Below are 23,083 nucleotides of genomic sequence, written 5' to 3'. Positions count from 1 at the left end.
CCCAGGGAGGCCCCTACCTAATAACCTCTAACCCAGGGAGGCCCCTACCTAATAACCTCTAACCCAGGGAGGCCCCTACCTAATAACCCAGGGAGGCCCCTACCTAATAACCTCTAACCCAGGGAGGCCCCTACCCAATAACCTCTAACCCAGGGAGGCCCCTACCTAATAACCTCTAACCCAGGGAGGCCCCTACCTAATAACCTCTAACCCAGGAGGCCCCTACCTAATAACCTCTAACCCAGGGAGGCCCCTACCTAATAACCCAGGGAGGCCCCTACCTAATAACCCAGGGAGGCCCCTACCTAATAACCTCTAACCCAGGAGGCCCCTACCTAATAACCTCTATCCCAGGGAGGCCCCTACCTAATAACCTCTAACCCAGGGAGGCCCCTACCTAATAACCTCTAACCCAGGAGGCCCCTACCTAATAACCTCTATCCCAGGGAGGCCCCTACCTAATAACCTCTATCCCAGGGAGGCCCCTACCTAATAACCTCTATCCCAGGGAGGCCCCTACCTAATAACCTCTAACCCAGGGAGGCCCCTACCTAATAACCTCTAACCCAGGGAGGCCCCTACCTAATAACCCAGGGAGGCCCCTACCTAATAACCTCTAACCCAGGGAGGCCCCTACCTAATAACCTCTAACCCAGGGAGGCCCCTACCTAATAACCTCTAACCCAGGGAGGCCCCTACCTCTATCCCAGGGAGGCCCCTACCTAATAACCCAGGGAGGCCCCTACCTAATAACCCAGGGAGGCCCCTACCTAATAACCCAGGGAGGCCCCTACCTAATAACCCAGGAGGCCCCTACCTAATAACCTCTAACCCAGGGAGGCCCCTACCTAATAACCTCTAACCCAGGGAGGCCCCTACCTAATAACCCAGGGAGGCCCCTACCTAATAACCTCTAACCCAGGGAGGCCCCTACCTAATAACCTCTAACCCAGGGAGGCCCCTACCTAATAACCTCTAACCCAGGAGGCCCCTACCTAATAACCTCTAACCCAGGAGGCCCCTACCTAATAACCTCTAACCCAGGGAGGCCCCTACCTAATAACCTCTAACCCAGGGAGGCCCCTACCTAATAACCTCTAACCCAGGGAGGCCCCTACCTAATAACCTCTAACCCAGGAGGCCCCTACCTAATAACCCAGGGAGGCCCCTACCTAATAACCTCTAACCCAGGGAGGCCCCTACCTAATAACCTCTAACCCAGGGAGGCCCCTACCTAATAACCCAGGGAGGCCCCTACCTAATAACCTCTAACCCAGGGAGGCCCCTACCTAAGGGAGGCCCCAAAGCTGAGTTACTGTAAAGGGCTTTCTAAATCAAATGATTGATTGATGTGGGGGTGAGACAGCAGGTTTAGGGCTGGTTGTATCCTAGCATATGGTGAGTTGTGTGGTGTCACCCTGCTGCCTCCGGTCTCACTACCTGTGTCTAGTCTGGGGGAAGGGGAGTGTCTAGTCTGGGGGAAGGGGAGTGTCTAGTCTGGGGGAAGGGGAGTGTCTAGTCTGGGGGAAGGGGAGTGTCTAGTCTGGGGGAAGGGGAGTGTCTAGTCTGGGGGAAGGGGAGTGTCTAGTCTGGGGGAAGGGGAGTGTCTAGTCTGGGGGAAGGGGAGTGTCTAGTCTGGGGGAAGGGGAGTGTCTAGTCTGGGGGAAGGGGAGTGTCTAGTCCGGGGGAAGGGGAGTGTCTAGTCTGGGGGAAGGGGAGTGTCTAGTCTGGGGGAGGGGGAGTGTCTAGTCTGGGGGAAGGGGAGTGTCTAGTCTGGGGGAAGGGGAGTGTCTAGTCTGGGGGAAGGGGAGTGTCTAGTCTGGGGGAAGGGGAGTGTCTAGTCTGGGGGAAGGGGAGTGTCTCGTCTGGGGGAAGGGGAGTGTCTAGTCTGGGGGAAGGGGAGTGTCTAGTCTGGGGGAAGGGGAGTGTCTAGTCTGGGGGAAGGGGAGTGTCTAGTCTGGGGGAAGGGGAGTGTCTAGTCTGGGGGAAGGGGAGTGTCTAGTCCGGGGGAAGGGGAGTGTCTAGTCCAGGGGGGGGAAGGGGAGTGTCTAGTCCTGGGGAAGGGGAGTGTCTAGTCTGGGGGAAGGGGAGTGTCTAGGTTGGGGGAAGGGGAGTGTCTAGTCTGGGGGAAGGGGAGTGTCTAGTCTGGGGGAAGGGGAGTGTCTAGTCTGGGGGAAGGGGAGTGTCTAGTCTGGGGGAAGGGGAGTGTCTAGTCTGGGGGAAGGGGAGTGTCTAGTCTGGGGGAAGGGGAGTGTCTAGTCTGGGGGAAGGGGAGTGTCTAGTCTGGGGAAGGGGAGTGTCTAGTCTGGGGGAAGGGGAGTGTCTAGTCTGGGGGAAGGGGAGTGTCTAGTCTGGGGGAAGGGGAGTGTCTAGTCTGGGGGAAGGGGAGTGTCTAGTCTGGGGGAAGGGGAGTGTCTAGTCTGGGGGAAGGGGAGTGTCTAGTCCTGGGGAAGGGGAGTGTCTAGTCTGGGGGAAGGGGAGTGTCTAGTCTGGGGGAAGGGGAGTGTCTAGTCTGGGGGAAGGGGAGTGTCTAGTCCTGGGGAAGGGGAGTGTCTAGTCTGGGGGAAGGGGAGTGTCTAGTCTGGGGGAAGGGGAGTGTCTAGTCTGGGGGAAGGGGAGTGTCTAGTCCTGGGGAAGGGGAGTGTCTAGTCTGGGGGAAGGGGAGTGTCTAGGTTGGGGGAAGGGGAGTGTCTAGGTTGGGGGAAGGGGAGTGTCTAGTCTGGGGGAAGGGGAGTGTCTAGTCTGGGGGAAGGGAGTGTCTAGGTTGGGGTTAGGGTGGGTCGAGGGTTGAGCTCTGACCTGTCCCGGAGTGGTGGCCGGGGGCTGGTTGTCTCCTGATGGTAGGAGACCCGACAGCCTCTGGTCTCCGTATACCTGTACCCAGCAGAGACAACATCAGGGACTGAATCATAGACATAGAGTGCATCCCAAATAGCATGCAGTGGTTGTTTTTCTATGAAATGGACATAATGGCTTGTGTTGTCCATTCCCATGAGATACCAATGTAGTGGCTAGAATATAACAGACAGAGAAACTTTTAGAAATATAAAATAATGAGGCAACATTGAACAACTAAAACATTAAGAAAACAGCCCATGTAAAACATTAAGAAAACAGCCCATGGAAAACATTAAGAAAACAGCCCATGGAAAACATTAAGAAAACAGCCCATGTAAAACATTAAGAAAACAGCCCATGTAAAACATTAAGAAAACAGCCCATGGAAAACATTAAGAAAACAGCCCATGGAAAACATTAAGAAAACAGCCCATGTAAAACATTAAGAAAACAGCCAATGGATGAAATGAGACACTGTGAAACATCCCATATAAAACTAGACACTGTGAAACATCCCATATAAAACTAGACACTGTGAAACATCCCATATAAAACTAGACACTGTGAAACATCCCATATAAAACTAGACACTGTGAAACATCCCATATAAAACTAGACACTGTGAAACATCCCATATAAAACTAGACACTGTGAAACATCCCATATAAAACTAGACACTGTGAAACATCCCATATAAAACTAGACACTGTTATATACATTCTTCTCAATGCAAATATCCATCTAAATCAGGGAGTGGTGTACAGTGCAGTACACTGCTAAACATGCAAGATGTTTGGCACAGTGATCAGATGTGTTGGGTATGTGAGAGGGAGGGAGAGAGGGATCACAGATAGGGCAGACAGACAGAGAGGGATTAATCAGGACAACAGGATTCGGGGGATCAGAGGTCTAGTGGTATACAGACATAGTAACAGATACAGGACAGGAGGTGAATGGGCCACAGACACAGACTCAGACACAGACTCAGAGTCTGGGTTAAGGACAACAGAACATGGACTGGTCCAGACCAGAACATTCCAGACCAGTTCCGGAACTCCACAGTGGATCTAGTAACCGTGGTACTACAGACAGCTGTGCACATAGACACCAGAGGAACCGAGACTGGGGATTACAGCCCAGGCAGAGAAGAAAGAAAGGATTGAGAAAGATAACAAAAGAGAAAGGATATGAGAACATATATACAAGAAGACAACTCCAGCAGTGTGTGAAACAGACAGACAGACAGATGATGTGTGGAATGACAACAAAATACTGTAGAGCTCCAAGATTGAGAGAGAAAGAGAGTCCTAGGCTGGCCAGTGGTGTAGAGGGAGGAGGGCAGACAGGGGGTAGAGGGAGGAGGGCAGACAGGGGGGGTAGAGGGAGGAGGGCAGACAGGGGGTAGAGGGAGGAGGGCAGACAGGGGGTAGAGGGAGGAGGGCAGACAGGGGGTAGAGGGAGGAGGGCAGACAGGGGGGGCAGAGAGGGAGGAGGGCAGACAGGGGGTAGAGGGAGGAGGGCAGACAGGGGGTGTAGAGGGAGGAGGGCAGACAGGGGGCAGAGGGAGGAGGGCAGACAGGGGGTAGAGGGAGGAGGGCAGACAGGGGGTAGAGGGAGGAGGGCAGACAGACAGGGGGTAGAGGGAGGAGGGCAGACTGTGTAGAGGGAGGAGGGTAGACGGGGTAGAGGGAGGAGGGCAGACAGGGGGTAGAGGGAGGAGGGCAGACAGGGGGGAGGAGGAGGAGGGCAGACATGGGGTAGAGGGAGGAGGGCAGACAGGGGGTAGAGGGAGGAGGGCAGAGGGCAGACAGGGGTAGAGGGAGGAGGGCAGACAGGGGGTAGAGGGAGGAGGGCAGACAGGGGGTAGAGGGAGGAGGGCAGACTGTGTAGAGGGAGGAGGGCAGACTGTGTAGAGGGAGGAGGGCAGACAGGGGGTAGAGGGGAGGAGGGCAGACAGGGGGTAGAGGGAGGAGGGCAGACAGGGGACAGAGGGAGGAGGGCAGAGGGCAGGGGGTAGAGGGAGGAGGGCAGACAGGGGGTAGAGGGAGGGAGGGGCAGACTGTGTAGAGGGAGGAGGGCAGACTGTGGTAGAGGGAGGAGGGAGGAGGGCAGACAGGGGGTAGAGGGAGGAGGGCAGACAGGGGGTAGAGGGAGGAGGGCAGACTGTGTAGAGGGAGGAGGGCAGACTGTGTAGAGGGAGGAGGGTAGGGGCAGAGGGAGGAGGGCAGACAGGGGGGTAGAGGGAGGAGGGCAGACAGGGGGTAGAGGGAGGAGGGCAGACAGGGACAGGGGGTAGAGGGAGGAGGGCAGACAAGGGGGTAGAGGGAGGAGGGCAGACAGGGGTAGAGGGAGGAGGGCAGACTGTGTAGAGGGAGGAGGGTAGGAGGGGGGGGTAGAGGGAGGAGGGCAGACAGGGGGTAGAGGGAGGAGGGCAGACAGGGGTAGAGGGAGGAGGGCAGACAGGGGGCAGAGGGAGGAGGGCAGACAGGGGGTAGAGGGAGGAGGGCAGACTGTGTAGAGGGAGGAGGGCAGACAGGGGGTAGGGGGAGGGAGGGCAGACAGGGGGCAGAGGGAGGAGGGCAGACAGGGGGTAGAGGGAGGAGGGCAGACGGTGTAGAGGGAGGAGGGCAGACTGTGTAGAGGGAGGAGGGCAGACGGGGGGTAGAGGGAGGAGGGCAGACGGGGGTAGAGGGAGGAGGGCAGACGGTGTAGAGGGAGGAGGGCAGACGGTGTAGAGGGAGGAGGGCAGACGGTGTAGAGGGAGGAGGGCAGACGGTGTAGAGGGAGTAGGGCAGACGGTGTAGAGGGAGTAGGGCAGACGGTGTAGAGGGAGTAGGGCAGACGGTGTAGAGGGAGTAGGATAGACGGTGTAGAGGGAGTAGGGCAGACTGTATCGAGGGAGGAGGGCAGACGGTGTAGAGGGAGGAGGGCAGCCACGGGGCAGAGGACTATAGACAGAGGACTATAGACAGAGGCCTACAGACAGAGGCCTACAGACAGAGGCCTACAGACAGAGGCCTACAGACAGAGGCCTACAGACAGAGGCCTACAGACAGAGGCCTACAGACAGAGGCCTACAGACAGAGGCCTACAGACAGAGGCCTACAGACAGAGGACTACAGACAGAGGACGACATCAGGATGATATCAGGATGATATCGAGGGTGTGATTACCTGCTTTGGCTCGTGATGGAAACCTACTGGTGTAGGTACCGCCTCTGATTGCTTTGAATAAGACATTTATACCGGTTTACACACGTCAAAGTGATGCTGATTTTCTTAGCCCTAGCACTACACAGTTGATTTTAATTTTCAACGCTTGAAGATGAGATGTTCATTTGATGAAGCTTTGTATAACTAGGGCAATAAAACAAAACATCTAATACTGTAAGTAAGTAATACTACATCTAATACTATAAGTATCTAATACTACATCTAATACTATAAGTATCTAATACTACATCTTACTATATGTTGCTAATACTACATCTAATACTATAAGTAACTAATACTACATCTAATACTATAAGTTACTAATACTACTAATACTACAGCTAATACTATAAGTAACTAATACTGCATCTAATACTATAAGTTACTAATACTACAGCTAATACTATAAGTAACTAATACTGCATCTAATACTATAAGTAACTAATGCTACATCTAATACTATAAGTTACTAATACTACAGCTAATACTATACGTTACTAATACTACATATAATACTATAAGTATCTAATACTACAGCTAAAACACAACAGTAACTAGTATTACATCTAATACTATAAGTAACTAATACTACATCTAATACTATACGTTACTAATACTACATCTACTACTATAAGTAACTAATACTACATCTAATACTATAAGTAACTAATGCTACAGCGAATACTATAGGTTACTAATACTACAGCTAAAACATAACAGTAACTAGTTTACATCTAATACTATAAGTAAGTAATACTACAGCTAATACTATAAGTAACTAATACTGCATCTAATACTATAAGTAAGTAATACTACAGATACAAATATAAGTAACTAACTACTGCATCTAATACTATAAGTAAGTAATACTACAGATAAAAATATAAGTAACTAACTACTGCATGTAATACTATAAGTAAGTAATATAAGTAACTAACTGCTGCATCTAATACTATAAGTAAGTAATATAAGTAACTAACTACTGCATCTAATACTATAAGTAAGTAATATAAGTAACTAACTGCTGCATCTAATACTATAAGTAAGTAATATAAGTAACTAACTGCTGCATCTAATACTATAAGTAAGTAATATAAGTAACTAACTGCTGCATCTAATACTATAAGTAAGTTATAGAAGTAACTAACTACTGCATCTAATACTATAAGTAAGTTATATAAGTAACTAACTACTGCATCTAATACTATAAGTAAGTTATATAAGTAACTAACTACTGCATCTAATACTATAAGTAAGTAATATAAGTAACTAACTGCTGCATCTAATACTATAAGTAAGTAATATAAGTAACTAACTGCTGCATCTAATACTATAAGTAAGTAATATAAGTAACTAACTGCTGCATCTAATACTATAAGTAAGTTATAGAAGTAACTAACTACTGCATCTAATACTATAAGTAAGTTATATAAGTAACTAACTACTGCATCTAATACTATAAGTAAGTTATATAAGTAACTAACTACTGCTTACGTAGAACAAATGAAAGTTGGAACATACCTTGGGCTGTCACCTTTCCGTGGCCATTCTGTGACTGCCCTATAGAGGCAATGTTGAGAATAACATCATGTGTACTTTTAACATTACAATCTTGGAAATACCTGTAGCACTACTTTCTAAGACAACAACAGCAACAGCGACAACAACAGCGACAACAACAACAGCAACAACAACAAGTGACAACAACAACAGCGACAACAACAAGTGACAACAACAACAACGACAACAACAGCGACAACAACAACAGCGACAACAACAACAGCGAAAACAACACGTGACAACAACAAGTGACAACAACAACAACGACAACAACAACAGCAACAACAACAAGTGACAACAACAACTGCGACAACAACAAGTGACAACAACAGCGACGACAACAACAGCGACAACAACAACAGCGACAACAACAACAGCGACAAAAACACGTGACAACAACAAGTGACAACAACAACAATAACAACAACGACAACAACAGCGACAACAACAACAGCAACAACAACACGTGGCAACAACAAGTGACAACAACGACAACAACAACGACAACAATGACAACAACGACAACGACAACAACAACAGCGACAACAACACGTGACAACAAGTGACAACAACAACAACGACAACAACAACAACGACAACAACACGTGACAACAAGTGACAACAACGACAACAACAACGACAACAACAACAACGACAACAACAACAGCGACAACAACAACAGCGACAACAACACGTGACAACAACAAGTGACAACAACAACAATGACAACAACAACAACGACAACAACAGCGACAACAACAACAGCGACAACAACACGTGACAACAACAAGTGACAACAACAACAACGAGAACAACAACAACAACAACAGCGACAACAACAACAACGACAACAACAGCGACAACAACACGTGACAACAACAAGTGACAACAACAACAACGACAACAACAACGACAACAACAACAGCGACAACAACAACAACGACAACAACAGCGACAACAACACGTGACAACAACACGTGACAACAACAAGTGACATCAACAACAACGACAACAACTAAGATTCATAAAGGAACTTAAATTAGAGCATCAAACAACTACCTTTACATTTTTCACCTTCAAACAATTACATTGAACAAGTTATGTCAAATAATTTGTGACAAACTTAACCTTTGAAATTGGTGCAATTGATAGCCGACTATGTCATCTTTAATCAAAGATGAATGTAAGTTGAAGGTAATTTAGCGATTTGTCAAGATCTATTTTTAAAGAAAATAATGCATTATCCTGATGGACATAAAACAACAAGACATCACGTGGGTTACCGTGGGCTACCGTGGGTTACCGTGGGCTACCGTGGGTTACCATGGGTTACCATGGGTTACCATGTAGGAAAAAACGTGCCAACACGAGAACAAACAGCCAACACACACTACAGACCCCCACAGTAAATAGCAGTAACCCATCACCAACCTACGGACCCCCACAGTAAATAGCAGCAACCCATCACCAACACACACTACAGACCCCCAGAGTAAATAACAGCAACCCATCACCAACCTACAGACCCCCACAGTAAATAGCAGCAACCCATCACCAACCTACAGACCCCCACAGTAAATAGCAGCAACCCATCACCAACCAACCTACAGACCCCCACAGTAAATAACAGCAACCCATCACCAACCTACGGACCCCCACAGTAAATAGCAGCAACCCATCACCAACCTACAGACCCCCACAGTAAATAACAGCAACCCATCACCAACACACACTACAGACCCCCAGAGTAAATAACAGCAACCCATCACCAACACACACTACAGACCCCCACAGTAAATAGCAGCAACCCATCACCAACACACACTACAGACCCCCACAGTAAATAACAGCAACCCATCACCAACCTACAGACCCCCACAGTAAATAGCAGCAACCCATCACCAACACACACTACAGACCCCCACAGTAAATAACAGCAACCCATCACCAACACAGACACTACAGACCCCCACAGTAAATAGCAGCAACCCATCACCAACCTACAGACCCCCACAGTAAATAGCAGCAACCCATCACCAACCAACCTACAGACCCCCACAGTAAATAACAGCAACCCATCACCAACCAACCTACAGACCCCCACAGACCATCTGGCTGGACTTACTTGCACTGGAGGCTGCTGCTACAGACGCAAAGTACGGATGACTGCTGTCTGGATCAGAGCGATAGATGGTCAACCCAGAGAGAGAGAGAGAGAGAGAGAGAGAGAGAGAGAGGAGGAGGGGGAGGTAGGAAGGTGGAGGAAGGGGGAGAGAGAGAGAGATGGTCAACCCAGGGAGAGAGAGAGAGAGAGAGAGAGAGAGAGAGAGAGAGAGAGAGAGAGAGAGAGAGAGAGAGAGAGAGAGAGAGAGAGAGAGAGAGAGAGAGAGAGAGAGAGAGAGAGAGAGAGAGAGAGAGAGAGAGAGAGAGAGAGAGAGAGAGAGGAGAGAGAGAGAGAGAGAGAGAGAGGTGAGAGAGAGAGATGCCTAGAGAGAGAGAGGGGGAGGTAGGAAAGGTGGAGGAAGGGGGAGAAAGAGAGAGAGATGAAAGGAGGGAGCGAGAGAAAGAGAAAGAGAGGGGGAGGGAGATCCCCCACATACCTGTCCCATGTGATGCACAGTTAAAGTAGCCAGGTGTCTCTTATCAATGCCTAATAATCATCATCTGACTGTGTGTTCATTTGACTTGAGTGACGACATAAATCTTGGCGAGATGAAATATTAAACAGAGAATCACGGGGAGATAGAGCTCTCACTCACTGATCTAATGTGTTTCAAACGTCATCACAACAATGTACAAATCAGCACATGATCCATGATGGTCGAGGTAAAGGATTCTCCACGGTGATAGCTGACATACCGTCTGTCCTTAAAGTGGATCTACTGTTGGATTGGTTATACATTAGCCAATCAGGATTGGCATTACTGGATCAGTTCTTACATTAGCCAATCAGGATTGGTATTACTGGATCAGTTCTTACATTAGCCAATCAGGATTGGTATTACTGGATCAGTTCTTACATTAGCCAATCAGGATTGGTATTACTGGATCAGTTCTTACATTAGCCAATCAGGATTGGTATTACTGGATCAGTTCTTACATTAGCCAATCAGGATTGACATTACCGGATCAGTTCTTACATTAGCCAATCAGGGGATGCAGAGAAGGATGGAGTCAGTCATGTTACTCTGTATCTCAGTAAATACTCCTCTATACACATAACATACATGGGGCCATACATTTAATCCGGAAGAAAAGTACATCACATCAAATGTGCTTCTACACCTGCATTGCTTGCTGTTTGGGGTTTTAGGCTGGGTTTCTGTACAGCACTTTGAGATATCAGCTGATGTACGAAGGGCTTTATAAATACATTTGATTTAATTTGAAGGAGAAAAGTCATTGAGTGATGATGTTACAAGTACATGTCCAGAACACATTTAATATGTTCTTTAATTAGTTCCCAGAATGTTGTTTCATTAGGTTGTGAGAACAATCTAGTGAGAACATTGACTGGCCACCCCACATAGCCTGGTTCCTCTCTACCCGGCACAGCCAGAAGAGGACTGGCCACCCCACATAGCCTGGTTCCTCTCTACCCGGCACAGCCAGAAGAGGACTGGCCACCCCTCATAGCCTGGTTCCTCTCTAGGTTTATAATCTCCACCCGGCACAGCCAGAAGAGGACTGGCCACCCCACATAGCCTGGTTCCTCTCTAGGTTTATAATCTCCACCCGGCACAGCCAGAAGAGGACTGGCCATCCCTCATAGCCTGGTTCCTCTCTAGGTTTATAATCTCCACCCGGCACAGCCAGAAGAGGACTGGCCACCCCACATAGCCTGGTTCCTCTCTACCCGGCACAGCCAGAAGAGGACTGGCCACCCCACATAGCCTGGTTCCTCTCTACCCAGCACAGCCAGAAGAGGACTGGCCACCCCTCATAGCCTGGTTCCTCTCTACCCGGCACAGCCAGAAGAGGACTGGCCACCCCACATAGCCTGGTTCCTCTCTAGCCGGCACAGCCAGAAGAGGACTGGCCACCCCTCATAGCCTGGTTCCTCTCTACCCGGCACAGCCAGAAGAGGACTGGCCACCCCACATAGCCTGGTTCCTCTCCACCCGGCACAGCCAGAAGAGGACTGGCCACCCCACATAGCCTGGTTCCTCTCTACCCGGCACAGCCAGAAGAGGACTGGCCACCCCACATAGCCTGGTTCCTCTCTACCCGGCACAGCCAGAAGAGGACTGGCCACCCCACATAGCCTGGTTCCTCTCTAGGTTTATAATCTCCACCCTGGCACAGCCAGAAGAGGACTGGCCATCCCTCATAGCCTGGTTCCTCTCTAGGTTTATAATCTCCACCCGGCACAGCCAGAAGAGGCCTGGCCACCCCTCATAGCCTGGTTCCTCTCTACCCGGCACAGCCAGAAGAGGACTGGCCACCCCTCATAGCCTGGTTCCTCTCTAGGTTTATAATCTCCACCCGGCACAGCCAGAAGAGGCCTGGCCACCCCACATAGCCTGGTTCCTCTCTAGGTTTCATCCTAAGTTTTGACCTTTCTAGGGAGGTTTTCCTAGCCACCGTGCTTCTACACCTGCATTGCTTGCTGTTTGGGGTTTTAGGCTGGGTTTCTGTACAGCACTTTGAGATATCAGCTGATGTACGAAGGGCTATATAAATACATTTGATTTGATTTGATTTTGTTAAATCACATGTAATGTATATAAATAAACCTGAAAGCACAATGTTTGTGTTTCTGAGTGTGTGTGTGTGTGACTCACCTGTATCCCTGGCTTTGTGGACAGCAGCGCGGGGCTTGGCTGTTGTAGTAGTGGTGGTGGGTGGGAGGGTTGTGGTGGTAGTGGGTGGAGGTGTGGTGGTGGCCGTAGTGGGTGGAGGTGTGGTAGTCCTGGTGGGTTCTGGCGTTGTAGCCGGCATTACGGTAGTGACCACAGGGGCTTTGGTCTCTTTCTGACCTGAAAGAGACGAGGAGAGGAGAGTGTGAGGAGGGGAGGGGAGGGGAGAGAAATAAGGAGAGGAGAGGAGAGAGATAAGGAGAGGAGAGGAGAGGGGAGATAAGGAGAAGAGGGGAGAGGGGGAGAGAGGAGGGGAGAGAGGGAAGAGGAGAGGAGAGGTGGAGGGGAAGTGAGGAAAGAGGGAGGAGGTGAGGAAGGAGGAGAGGAGAGGAGAGAGACAAAAAGTGTTGCTCGTTCTTTACCTGCATGTCTCCTATCAACCAGGTGTGCCTCTTTCTTTACCTGCATGTCACCTATCAACCAGGTGTCCCTCTTTCTATACCTGCATGTCACCTATCAACCAGGTGTTCCTCTTTCTTTACCTGCATGTCACCTATCAACCAGGTGTCCCTCTTTCTATACCTGCATGTCACCTATCAACCAGGTGTTCCTCTTTCTATACCTGCATGTCACCTATCAACCAGGTGTTCCTCTGTCTTTACCTGCATGTCACCTCTCAACCAGGTGTTCCTCTTTCTATACCTGCATGTCACCTATCAACCAGGTGTTCCTCTGTCTTTACCTGCATGTCACCTATCAACCAGGTGTTCCTCTTTCCATACCTGCATGTCACCTATCAACCAGGTGTTCCTCTGTCTTTACCTGCATGTCACCTATCAACCAGGTGTTCCTCTGTCTTTACCTGCATGTCACCTATCAACCAGGTGTTCCTCTGTCTTTACCTGCATGTCACCTATCAACCAGGTGTTCCTCTGTCTTTACCTGCATGTCACCTATCAACCAGGTGTTCCTCTGTCTTTACCTGCATGTCACCTATCAACCAGGTGTTCCTCTGTCTTTACCTGCATGTCACCTATCAACCAGGTGTTCCTCTGTCTATACCTGCATGTCACCTATCAACCAGGTGTTCCTCTTTCTATACCTGCATGTCTCCTATCAACCAGGTGTTCCTCTGTCTTTACCTGCATGTCACCTATCAACCAGGTGTCCCTCTGTCTATACCTGCATGTCTCCTCTCAACCAGGTGTTCCTCTTTCTATACCTGCATGTCTCCTCTCAACCAGGTGTTCCTCTGTCTTTACCTGCATGTCACCTATCAACCAGGTGTTCCTCTTTCTATACCTGCATGTCACCTATCAACCAGGTGTTCCTCTGTCTTTACCTGCATGTCACCTATCAACCAGGTGTCCCTCTTTCTATACCTGCATGTCACCTATCAACCAGGTGTTCCTCTTCTTTACCTGCATGTCACCTATCAACCAGGTGTTCCTCTGTCTTTACCTGCATGTCACCTATCAACCAGGTGTTCCTCTGTCTTTACCTGCATGTCACCTATCAACCAGGTGTTCCTCTGTCTTTACCTGCATGTCACCTATCAACCAGGTGTTCCTCTGTCTTTACCTGCATGTCACCTATCAACCAGGTGTTCCTCTTCTTTACCTGCATGTCACCTATCAACCAGGTGTTCCTCTGTCTTTACCTGCATGTCACCTATCAACCAGGTGTTCCTCTTTCTATACCTGCATGTCACCTATCAACCAGGTGTTCCTCTTTCTTTACCTGCATGTCACCTATCAACCAGGTGTTCCTCTTTCTTTACCCATGTCACCTATCAACCAGGTGTTCCTCTTTCTTTACCTGCATGTCACCTATCAACCAGGTGTTCCTCTGTCTTTACCTGCATGTCTCCTATCAACCAGGTGTTCCTCTGTCTTTACCTGCATGTCACCTATCAACCAGGTGTTCCTCTTTCTTTACCTGCATGTCACCTATCAACCAGGTGTTCCTCTTTCTATACCTGCATGTCACCTATCAACCAGGTGTTCCTCTGTCTTTACCTGCATGTCTCCTATCAACCAGGTGTTCCTCTTTCTATACCTGCATGTCTCCTATCAACCAGGTGTTCCTCTTTCTATACCTGCATGTCACCTATCAACCAGGTGTTCCTCTGTCTTTACCTGCATGTCTCCTATCAACCAGGTGTTCCTCTTTCTATACCTGCATGTCTCCTATCAACCAGGTGTTCCTCTGTCTATACCTGCATGTCACCTATCAACCAGGTGTTCCTCTTTCTTTACCTGCATGTCTCCTATCAACCAGGTGTTCCTCTGTCTTTACCTGCATGTCACCTATCAACCAGGTGTTCCTCTGTCTTTACCTGCATGTCTCCTATCAACCAGGTGTTCCTCTTTCTATACCTGCATGTCTCCTATCAACCAGGTGTTCCTCTGTCTTTACCTGCATGTCACCTATCAACCAGGTGTTCCTCTGTCTTTACCTGCATGTCTCCTATCAACCAGGTGTTCCTCTGTCTTTACCTGCATGTCACCTATCAACCAGGTGTTCCTCTGTCTTTACCTGCATGTCACCTATCAACCAGGTGTTCCTCTGTCTTTACCTGCATGTCACCTATCAACCAGGTGTTCCTCTGTCTTTACCTGCATGTCACCTATCAACCAGGTGTTCCTCTTTCTATACCTGCATGTCACCTATCAACCAGGTGTTCCTCTTTCTATACCTGCATGTCACCTATCAACCAGGTGTTCCTCTGTCTTTACCTGCATGTCACCTATCAACCAGGTGTTCCTCTGTCTTTACCATGCATGTCTTTACCTGCATGTCTATCAACCAGGTGTTCCTCTTTCTATACCTGCATGTCTCCTATCAACCAGGTGTTCCTCTGTCTTTACCTGCATGTCACCTATCAACCAGGTGTTCCTCTGTCTTTACCTGCATGTCTCCTATCAACCAGGTGTTCCTCTTTCTTTACCTGCATGTCTCCTATCAACCAGGTGTTCCTCTGTCTTTACCTGCATGTCTCCTATCAACCAGGTGTTCCTCTGTCTTTACCTGCATGTCACCTATCAACCAGGTGTTCCTCTGTCTTTACCTGCATGTCTCCTATCAACCAGGTGTTCCTCTGTCTTTACCTGCATGTCACCTATCAACCAGGTGTTCCTCTGTCTTTACCTGCATGTCTCCTATCAACCAGGTGTTCCTCTGTCTTTACCTGCATGTCACCTATCAACCAGGTGTTCCTCTTTCTATACCTGCATGTCACCTATCAACCAGGTGTTCCTCTTTCTATACCTGCATGTCTCCTATCAACCAGGTGTTCCTCTGTCTTTACCTGCATGTCTCCTATCAACCAGGTGTTCCTCTGTCTTTACCTGCATGTCTCCTATCAACCAGGTGTTCCTCTGTCTTTACCTGCATGTCACCTATCAACCAGGTGTTCCTCTTTCTTTACCTGCATGTCACCTATCAACCAGGTGGTCTTTACCTGCATGTCCTATCAACCAGGTGTTCCTCTGTCTTACCTGCATGTCTCCTATCAACCAGGTGTTCCTCTGTCTTTACCTGCATGTCTCCTATCAACCAGGTGTTCCTCTTTCTTTACCTGCATGTCTCCTATCAACCAGGTGTTCCTCTGTCTTTACCTGCATGTCTCCTATCAACCAGGTGTTCCTCTGTCTTTACCTGCATGTCTCCTATCAACCAGGTGTTCCTCTGTCTTTACCTGCATGTCTCCTATCAACCAGGTGTTCCTCTGTCTTTACCTGCATGTCTCCTATCAACCAGGTGTTCCTCTGTCTTTACCTGCATGTCTCCTATCAACCAGGTGTTCCTCTTCTTTACCTGCATGTCTCCTATCAACCAGGTGTTCCTCTTCTTTACCTGCATGTCTCCTATCAACCAGGTGTTCCTCTGTCTTTACCTGCATGTCACCTATCAACCAGGTGTTCCTCTGTTCTTTACCTGCATGTCACCTATCAACCAGGTGTTCCTCTTTCTTTACCTGCATGTCTCCTATCAACCAGGTGTTCCTCTGTCTTTACCTGCATGTCACCTATCAACCAGGTGTTCCTCTTTCTTTACCTGCATGTCTCCTATCAACCAGGTGTTCCTCTGTCTTTACCTGCATGTCACCTATCAACCAGGTGTTCCTCTGTCTATACCTGCATGTCTCCTATCAACCAGGTGTTCCTCAGGTGTTCCTCTTTACCTGCATGTCACCTATCAACCAGGTGTTCCTCTGTCTTTACCTGCATGTCACCTATCAACCAGGTGTTCCTCTGTCTTTACCTGCATGTCTCCTATCAACCAGGTGTTCCTCTGTCTTTACCTGCATGTCTCCTATCAACCAGGTGTTCCTCTGTCTTTACCTGCATGTCACCTATCAACCAGGTGTTCCTCTGTCTTTACCTGCATGTCACCTATCAACCAGGTGTTCCTCTTCTTTACCTGCATGTCACCTATCAACCAGGTGTTCCTCTTCTTTACCTGCATGTCACCTATCAACCAGGTGTTCCTCTGTCTTTACCTGCATGTCACCTATCAACCAGGTGTTCCTCTGTCTTTACCTGCATGTCACCTATCAACCAGGTGTTCCTCTTTCTTTACCTGCATGTCACCTATCAACCAGGTGTTCCTCTTCTATACCTGCATGTCACCTATGTCTCCTATCAACCAGGTGTTCCTCTGTCTTTACCTGCATGTCACCTATCAACCAGGTGTTCCTCTGTCTTTACCTGCATGTCACCTATCAACCAGGTGTTCCTCTGTCTTTACCTGCATGTCACCTATCAACCAGGTGTTCCTCTGTCTTTACCTGCATGTCACCTATCAACCAGGTGTTCCTCTGTCTTTACCTGCATGTCACCTATCAACCAGGTGTTCCTCTGTCTTTACCTGCATGTCACCTATCAACCAGGTGTTCCTCTGTCTTTACCTGCATGTCACCTATCAACCAGGTGTTCCTCTGTCTTTACCTGCATGTCACCTATCAACCAGGTGTTCCTCTGTCTTTACCTGCATGTCACCTATCAACCAGGTGTTCCTCAACCAGGTGTCTTTACCTGCATGTCACCTATCAACCAGGTGTTACCTCTGTCTCAACCATACCTGCATGTCTCCTATCAACCAGGTGTTCCTCTGTCTTTACCTGCATGTCACCTATCAACCAGGTGTTCCTCTGTCAACCAGGTGTTCCTCTGTCTATACCTGCATGTCACCTATCAACCAGGTGTTCCTCTTTCTATACCTGCATGTCACCTATCAACCAGGTGTTCCTCTTTCTATACCTGCATGTCTCCTATCAACCAGGTGTTCCTCTGTCTTTACCTGCATGTCTCCTATCAACCAGGTGTTCCTCTTTCTTTACCTGCATGTCTCCTATCAACCAGGTGTTCCTCTGTCTATACCTGCATGTCACCTATCAATGTCTCCTATCAACCAGGTGTTCCTCTGTCTTTACCTGCATGTCACCTATCAACCAGGTGTTCCTCTGTCTATACCTGCATGTCACCTATCAACCAGGTGTTCCTCTGTCTTTACCTGCATGTCACCTATCAACCAGGTGTTCCTCTGTCTATACCTGCATGTCACCTATCAACCAGGTGTTCCTCTGTCTTTACCTGCATGTCACCTATCAACCAGGTGTTCCTCTGTCTTTACCTGCATGTCACCTATCAACCAGGTGTTCCTCTGTCTTTACCTGCATGTCACCTATCAACCAGGTGTTCCTCTGTCTTTACCTGCATGTCACCTATCAACCAGGTGTTCCTCTGTCTTTACCTGCATGTCACCTATCAACCAGGTGTTCCTCTGTCTTTACCTGCATGTCACCTATCAACCAGGTGTTCCTCTGTCTTTACCTGCATGTCACCTATCAACCAGGTGTTCCTCTGTCTTTACCTGCATGTCACCTATCAACCAGGTGTTCCTCTGTCTTTACCTGCATGTCTCCTCTCAACCAGGTGTTCCTCTGTCTATACCTGCATGTCACCTATCAACCAGGTGTCCCTCTGTCTATACCTGCATGTCACCTATCAACCAGGTGTCCCTCTGTCTATACCTGCATGTCACCTATCAACCAGGTGTCCCTCTGTCTATACCTGCATGTCTCCTCTCAACCAGGTGTTCCTCTGTCTTTACCTGCATGTCACCTATCAACCAGGTGTTCCTCTGTCTTTACCTGCATGTCACCTATCAACCAGGTGTTCCTCTGTCTTTACCTGCATGTCTCCTATCAACCAGGTGTTCCTCTGTCTTTACCTGCATGTCACCTATCAACCAGGTGTTCCTCTGTCTTTACCTGCATGTCTTTACCCTATCAACCAGGTGTTCCTCTGTCTTTACCTGCATGTCACCTATCAACCAGGTGTTCCTCTGTCTTTACCTGCATGTCACCTATCAACCAGGTGTTCCTCTGTCTTTACCTGCATGTCACCTATCAACCAGGTGTTCCTCTGTCTTTACCTGCATGTCACCTATCAACCAGGTGTTCCTCTGTCTTTACCTGCATGTCACCTATCAACCAGGTGTTCCTCTTCTTTACCTGCATGTCACCTATCAACCAGGTGTTCCTCTGTCTTTACCTGCATGTCACCTATCAACCAGGTGTTCCTCTGTCTTTACCTGCATGTCACCTATCAACCAGGTGTTCCTCTGTCTTTACCTGCATGTCACCTATCAACCAGGTGTTCCTCTGTCTTTACCTGCATGTCACCTATCAACCAGGTGTTCCTCTGTCTTTACCTGCATGTCACCTATCAACCAGGTGTTCCTCTTTCTTTACCTGCATGTCTCCTATCAACCAGGTGTTCCTCTTTCTTTACCTGCATGTCTCCTATCAACCAGGTGTTCCTCTTTCTATACCTGCATGTCACCTATCAACCAGGTGTTCCTCTGTCTTTACCTGCATGTCTCCTATCAACCAGGTGTCCCTCTTTCTATACCTGCATGTCACCTATCAACCAGGTGTTCCTCTTTCTATACCTGCATGTCACCTATCAACCAGGTGTTCCTCTTTCTATACCTGCATGTCACCTATCAACCAGGTGTTCCTCTTTCTATACCTGCATGTCACCTATCAACCAGGTGTTCCTCTTTCTATACCTGCATGTCTCCTATCAACCAGGTGTTCCTCTTTCTATACCTGCATGTCACCTATCAACCAGGTGTTCCTCTGTCTTTACCTGCATGTCTCCTATCAACCAGGTGTTCCTCTGTCTTTACCTGCATGTCTCCTATCAACCAGGTGTTCCTCTTCTATACCTGCATGTCTCCTATCAACCAGGTGTTCCTCTTTCTTTACCTGCATGTCTCCTATCAACCAGGTGTTCCTCTGTCTTTACCTGCATGTCAACTGTCAACCAGGTGTTCCTCTTTCTATACCTGCATGTCACCTATCAACCAGGTGTCCCTCTTTCTATACCTGCATGTCTCCTATCAACCAGGTGTCCCTCTTTCTATACCTGCATGTCTCCTATCAACCAGGTGTTCCTCTGTCTTTACCTGCATGTCTCCTATCAACCAGGTCTGTTATTTTGTTTAACTTGAATTGACAAACTACTGCACATAAAACAGCTCCATAACCATGTTTCTCATTTTTCCGTACATTGCGTAATTAAAAACTCCATCTCACCTGTTTTGCTGTATGTAGGTCTCGAGGGAATATAGTCCAGAGAAGACGGATAGATGACTCCTTTCTTTGGCTTACCAACTAAGACAACAACAACAATTCAGAAATGGATCAGGCAACATCTAAAGACATTTGGAGGTCGTACGCACAGTTGGTGATAATGTTTATACTGTGTTATCAGAAGGAATCGGTAGCCTGGCCTGGCAAAACATGTGGTACAACAGCAAGCTAAGCTGGGCTACAAGAGCTAAGCTGGGCTACAAGAGCTAAGCTAGGCTACATGAGCTAAGCTAGGCTACATGAGCTAAGCTGGGCTACATGAGCTAAGCTAGGCTACATAAGCTAAGCTAGGCTACATGAGCTAAGCTAGGCTAAATGAGCTAAGCTGGGCTACATGAGCTAAGCTAGGCTACATGAGCTAAGCTAGGCTACATGAGCTAAGCTAGGCTACGGGAGCCTGCCTTGTTAGCCAGGCTAAGATCGATTGGTTAAATGATTGATTACCTGAGACAACGAAGGACTCTCTCCACTTGGGCAGAGACAGAGATCGGAGCCCGTGGGAGTTAGAGCCTTTATAGATGTTCTGTCCAGCCATCTTCCTAACAATCACTTTACCCCCTGAGTTAGTGATGACACCGCTGTAGACAAAAACAACACCATCACACACATATTTCCTATAAACCGCAGCTTCTAAAAACTCTTGCACACTGTACAAAAAATGCCCGACAAACTTGAATTAGAGGAAGGCAAGAATACTACAGTACTGAACATGTCCTGTACTGACCTGTGTATGGTGTTGTACTGACCTGTGTATGTTGTTGTAGTGAACCCATACTGACCTGTGTATGGTGTTGTAGTGAACCCATACTGAGCTGTGTATGGTGTTGTAGTGACCTGTGTATGGTGTTGTAATGAACCCATACTGACCTGTGTATGGTGTTGTAGTGAACCCATACTGACCTGTGTATGGTGTTGTAGTGAACCCATACTGACCTGTGTATGGTGTTGTAGTGAACCCATACTGACCTGTGTATGGTGTTGTAGTGAACCCATACTGACCTGTGTATGGTGTTGTAGTGAACCCATACTGACCTGTGTATGGTGTTGTAGTGAACCCGTACTGACCTGTGTATGGTGTTGTACTGACCTGTGTATGGTGTTGTAGTGAACCCATACTGACCTGTGTATGGTGTTGTAGTGAACCCATACTGACCTGTGTATGGTGTTGTAGTGAACCCATACTGACCTGTGTATGGTGTTGTAGTGAACCCGTACTGACCTGTGTATGGTGTTGTACTGACCTGTGTATGGTGTTGTAGTGAACCCATACTGACCTGTGTATGGTGTTGTAGTGAACCCGTACTGACCTGTGTATGGTGTTGTAGTGAACCCATACTGACCTGTGTATGGTGTTGTAGTGAACCCATACTGACCTGTGTATGGTGTTGTAGTGAACCCATACTGACCTGTGTATGGTGTTGTACTGACCTGTGTATGGTGTTGTAGTGAACCCATACTGACCTGTGTATGGTGTTGTAGTGAACCCATACTGACCTGTGTATGGTGTTGTACTGACCTGTGTATGGTGTTGTAGTGAACCCCTACTGACCTGTGTATGGTGTTGTAGTGAACCCCTACTGACCTGTGTATGGCAGCGTTACAGATGCTGGAGATGGAAGCGAAGACTCCTGTCCCATAAACCTGACTTTTTGTTTGTTTACAGTCAGATGGGCATTTAGCTATGAATTCTGGGAGGTTGATCTTCCCCGCCCGGATGTCACACTCTATGGCTGGAACCACTGGAGAGGAGAGGAGGGGAGGGGTCAGGACATGACAGAGAGAATCAGTATAGAGGAGGGGAGGGGTCAGGACATGACAGGAAGAATCAGTATAGAGGAGGGGAGGGGTCAGGACATGACAGAGAGAATCAGTATAGAGGAGGGGAGGGGTCAGGACATGACAGAGAGAATCAGTATAGAGGAGGGGAGGGGTCAGGACATGACAGGAAGAATCAGTATAGAGGAGGGGAGGGGTCAGGACATGACAGGAAGAATCAGTATAGAGGAGGGGAGGGGTCAAGACATGACAGAGAGAATCAGTATAGAGGAGGGGAGGGGTCAGGACATGACAGGAAGAATCAGTATAGAGGAGGGGAGGGGTCAAGACATGACAGAGAGAATCAGTATAGAGGAGGGGAGGGGTCAGGACATGACAGAGAGTCAGTATAGAGGAGGGGAGGGGTCAAGACATGACAGAGAGAATCAGTATAGAGGAGGGGAGGGGTCAGGACATGACAGAGAGTCAGTATAGAGGAGGGGAGGGGTCAGGACATGACAGGAAGAATCAGTATAGAGGAGGGGAGGGGTCAGGACATGACAGAGAGAGTCAGTATAGAGGAGGGGAGGGGTCAGGACATGACAGAGAGAATCAGTATAGAGGAGGGGTCAGGACATGACCAAAACCAAGCTGTACTGGGCTGGCCTGGTTACGGATCCACTACTGAACCAAACCCAGCTGTACTGGGCTGGCCTGGTTACGGATCCACTACTGAACCAAACCCAGCTGTACTGGGCTGGCCTGGTTACGGATCCACTACTGAACCAAACCCAGCTGTACTGGGCTGGCCTGGTTACGGATCCACTACTGAACCAAACCCAGCTGTACTGGGCTGGCCTGGTTACGGATCCACTACTGAACCAAACCAAGCTGTACTGGGCTTGCCTGGTTACGGATCCACTACTGAACCAAACCCAGCTGTACTGGGCTGGCCTGGTTACGGATCCACTACTGAACCAAACCCAGCTGTACTGGGCTGGAAAGGACATATCTGAGCCAGTTTAGGCCAACACTATAGTGTGAAGAGGTTATAAACCACTATTACCTTGTTTTGGTTTCTTGTTCTTGGATCCGTTTGGTTTGGCTTCACTACCGTAGCTGAGTAGAAGGGCTAGAGGACAGGAAGCAATACACAGTATTTATATAGCTGTACTGAAACCCACATTCTTCACAATAGACTACCACAAACAGCTATCCCCACAAAGTAACATATACGCCTGTTATAGCTGTTC

General features: G+C 48.4%; 1 protein-coding gene across 10 annotated transcripts in view; it reads right to left on the bottom strand.

Annotated features, from left to right (window-relative positions):
• vit (vitrin) overlaps positions 1 to 23,083 on the bottom strand; it is an 89,628-nt gene that overhangs the window by 36,107 nt on the left and 30,438 nt on the right. For 6 of the 10 annotated variants that reach the window (XM_042305666.1, XM_042305661.1, XM_042305662.1 and 3 more), the window contains exons 3-11: positions 22,897 to 22,962; positions 21,658 to 21,814; positions 20,520 to 20,653; positions 20,019 to 20,096; positions 12,395 to 12,589; positions 9,736 to 9,783; positions 7,572 to 7,610; positions 6,012 to 6,062; positions 2,800 to 2,874 (exon numbers count right to left, since the gene is read on the bottom strand). In XM_042305666.1, coding sequence (XP_042161600.1) covers positions 2,800 to 2,874; positions 6,012 to 6,062; positions 7,572 to 7,610; positions 9,736 to 9,783; positions 12,395 to 12,589; positions 20,019 to 20,096; positions 20,520 to 20,653; positions 21,658 to 21,814; positions 22,897 to 22,962 — 843 coding nt within the window. The remainder of the gene's footprint in view (positions 1 to 2,799; positions 2,875 to 6,011; positions 6,063 to 7,571; positions 7,611 to 9,735; positions 9,784 to 12,394; positions 12,590 to 20,018; positions 20,097 to 20,519; positions 20,654 to 21,657; positions 21,815 to 22,896; positions 22,963 to 23,083) is intronic. The other 4 variants (XM_042305664.1, XM_042305663.1, XM_042305668.1 and 1 more) reach the window with 4 other exon arrangements.

The sequence above is a fragment of the Oncorhynchus tshawytscha genome, linkage group LG24 (assembly GCF_018296145.1).
Source record: "Oncorhynchus tshawytscha isolate Ot180627B linkage group LG24, Otsh_v2.0, whole genome shotgun sequence".
Classification (NCBI taxonomy): Eukaryota; Metazoa; Chordata; class Actinopteri; order Salmoniformes; family Salmonidae; genus Oncorhynchus; species Oncorhynchus tshawytscha.
Note: the sequence above shows the minus strand (reverse complement) of the source record. Positions and strands in the feature narration are given on the sequence as shown.